The following is a 2,812-nucleotide window of genomic DNA, read 5'->3' as shown; positions in this document are numbered from 1 at the left end:
TCCTTCCTTCCTCATGGAACGCAAGGCAGCGGTGAGGATCCTGGGGCCCGTAGCAGTGCATTTCCAGACCTTACCACACAGCTGGACTGTTTTTAAACTTTCATCTTAACGCTTAATTTCCTAGGTTTATAACTCGTTTTGGGGATCATTACAATCTCCTTATTCTTTTTTCCCCCCTTAAATTCCTGATATGTACCCTCAGCCTTAACTCAGATACTCTTTATCTATGTATACAAATAAAGAGACAATCCGCAATTAAACTGGATACGATAAAAGATTTGGAAGGGATATAAATAGGGCCCTACCAAATTCACGGCTGTGAAAAACGCGTCACAGATCATGAAATCTGATGTCCCCCGTGAAATCTGGCTAATGTAGGGGCGAAGCAGGTCTGGGGGCTCCTACCATGCACGGCTCTACCTGCTAGTCCCGGCTGGACTGGGGAGGGAGGGGATTTCCTCTTCCCCTGCAGAGGCCCCTCCTGGGCCAAGTCAGACCCAGGAAGCTCCGCGGCTGCTGGCTGGGAGCCCAGCTCTGAAGGCAGCACCACCAGCAGCAGCAGCGCAGAAGTATGGTCGGCCTGGTTTGGTATTGCCACCCTCACTTCTGCGCTGCTGCAGGCGGGGGGGCCCCAACTTCCAAGCTCTCTGAGCACCCAGCTCTGAAGGCAGCAGCGCAGAAGTAAATGGGGCAATACTGCTATCCCCCTACAGCAGCCTTGCAACACCCTCCCCCATAACCCCCTCTGGGGTCCTGACCACCATAGTTACAGCACCTGGACATTTCACATTTGAATATCTGAAACCGTGACATTCACCAATTTTAAAATCCTGTGACAGTGAAATTGACCAAAATGGACCATGGATTTGGTAGGCTCTAGATACAAACCCTCCTGCTTCAGGGGATGAACCAACCACTGCCTGTCTGGGAGAAGGCAGAAACTTAACCTCTGGGCAGGTTATTTCATAGTTTTCCCTTACGGCGGTTTTGACTTTCCTGTGAATTATCTGTTACTGTTTCCTGCTGAAAACAGAACAGAAGTCTACTGCAGAGACTGCCACTGATCTGATCCAGTGTGGCAATTTCTGTGCTCTGAGGGGGTTTATCCCAATGAAAACTATTGAGGTTCACCCATCACCAAGGGCCTGGCGTAAGCGGACGCAGCTCCCATGGCAGTCAGTGGGAGCGTGTCAAGGCTGAACATGAAGGTGCAGGAGCTGGCATTTGAGACCTGGAAACTAATTTTCCCTTTTTATTTCTTTTCTGTCAGTTCCTCAGTAATTCAGGACATTGATGAAATATTGAAGGGGTCGTTATTGCCAGCAAGAGACAGACTGGAGAGACTCCTAGCTGAGCTGCGGGAAATTGCAGATACTGTTGACAAGATCCACCGAGGCGCTACAATAGCGAAGATTACTGGAGGGTCAGTGGGAATAGCTGGGGGGATAACGGCCATCGTAGGCCTGTGTCTCGCTCCGGTTACATTTGGAGCATCCCTGATCGTCTCTGTTACAGGACTTGCTGTTGCTACAGCAGGGGGACTGACCAGCGCAACTGCAACTGGCACAGATATAGGGACAAGTCACGTCAAGAAGAAGACAACAGAGCAACTCCTTAATAAGTGTCAAGAGGAGCTGGAACATATTCAGGAGTACACACGCAGCATAAGTGAAAAATGCCAGATCTTGAAAGGTTATGGAGACAAAGATCTCAAGTCAGCAGTCGCACAGATTGGGTCAGGGGCCGGACGAGTTGTTCTTAACGCCATAAAAATGGCCGAAGCCGGTCAGCTCCTGCTTAATGCTGGTAGAATTGCAAGATTTGCAGGAGCTGCTACCGGTGTTCTAACAGCTCTCGCCCTGGGGTTTGATATTTTCTTTCTAGCAAAGGATTCTATGGAATACCATAAAGGTGCAAAATCGGAGCTAGCGGGTAAAATCCGAGAAGCAGCCAAAGACATAGAGCAAGTGATTGACCACGTCGATCAGTTCTGCAGGGAACTAACTGCATATAAACAAGAGTGAATATTGGGCAGAAATCAGCGGCTCAGTCCTGCGAGGTGCTGAACATCAATCCCCACTGCCTTCCACAGGAATGGGAGGGACTCGGCACCCCACGTGATCATGCTCTGATGCCTGGAGAGTGATGTTGTTCCCATAGAACACACCCACCCGCAGTACCCAGCCCCCACACCCTCTATTTCTTCACATGCACGATTGTTACATTTTACAAATATTATTAAAACAAGGCCTAAAATCAGTCACTTAATTTCTTAGTAGCAGCAGTGGTTAAAGACTTTCTCCGCAATGAAAACTGTAACACGCCTGGGTAGTGCATGCGATGGGCAAGTTCCAATTTGCTTTTTTACCTCCCTCTGTTCCCCAAGAGATTTTTTTTTTTTTAAAGCAAATTCTGAACCTTTCCATTTTTGGTCTCAGCCCAAAAAGGAATTTTGGAAAGTTTGAAATGTTCGACTCAGTCATTTGAGTTCTAGGTGTATTAAGAAAATCACAAACAGCCCCATGGACGTCTCTAAATTGGCTGTATCAATTTTGTTCAAACTTGGCTTGCTTTGTAGATCTCATTGAGATTTAACAGCCAGGGTTGAAGAAAGGAAGTTACACAAGCTGAACGTTCTGACCATTTAACATTTCTCATAATGCACAAGAAGAGGTTTTATGCCCTCAAGAGGAAAACTAAATTCCATGCCGTCACCTCTCTGAATGGATTTTTCAGACTAGAACTTAAGCTGAAGTCTTGTCTGCTCTGCTCTGCTCTGCCTGACTGTTAAAGGAAGCACGATGCCTCTCAT

The 2,812-nt window shown here is 47.5% G+C and overlaps 1 protein-coding gene across 1 annotated transcript; it reads left to right on the top strand.

The window, feature by feature from the left end:
- The first annotated feature begins 1,202 nt into the window (after window positions 1-1,202).
- Window positions 1,203-2,024, top strand: LOC137144217 (apolipoprotein L domain-containing protein 1-like). The gene has a single exon (XM_067534430.1). The coding sequence runs from the start codon at window positions 1,203-1,205 to the stop codon at window positions 2,022-2,024; it is 822 nt and encodes a 273-aa protein (XP_067390531.1).
- The last annotated feature ends 788 nt before the right edge of the window (window positions 2,025-2,812 follow it).

This window comes from Emydura macquarii, unplaced genomic scaffold (genome assembly GCF_026122565.2).
Source record: "Emydura macquarii macquarii isolate MOO-44397 ecotype Brisbane River unplaced genomic scaffold, CSIRO-AGI_Emac_v2 contig_3403, whole genome shotgun sequence".
Classification (NCBI taxonomy): Eukaryota; Metazoa; Chordata; order Testudines; family Chelidae; genus Emydura; species Emydura macquarii.
Note: the sequence above shows the minus strand (reverse complement) of the source record. Positions and strands in the feature narration are given on the sequence as shown.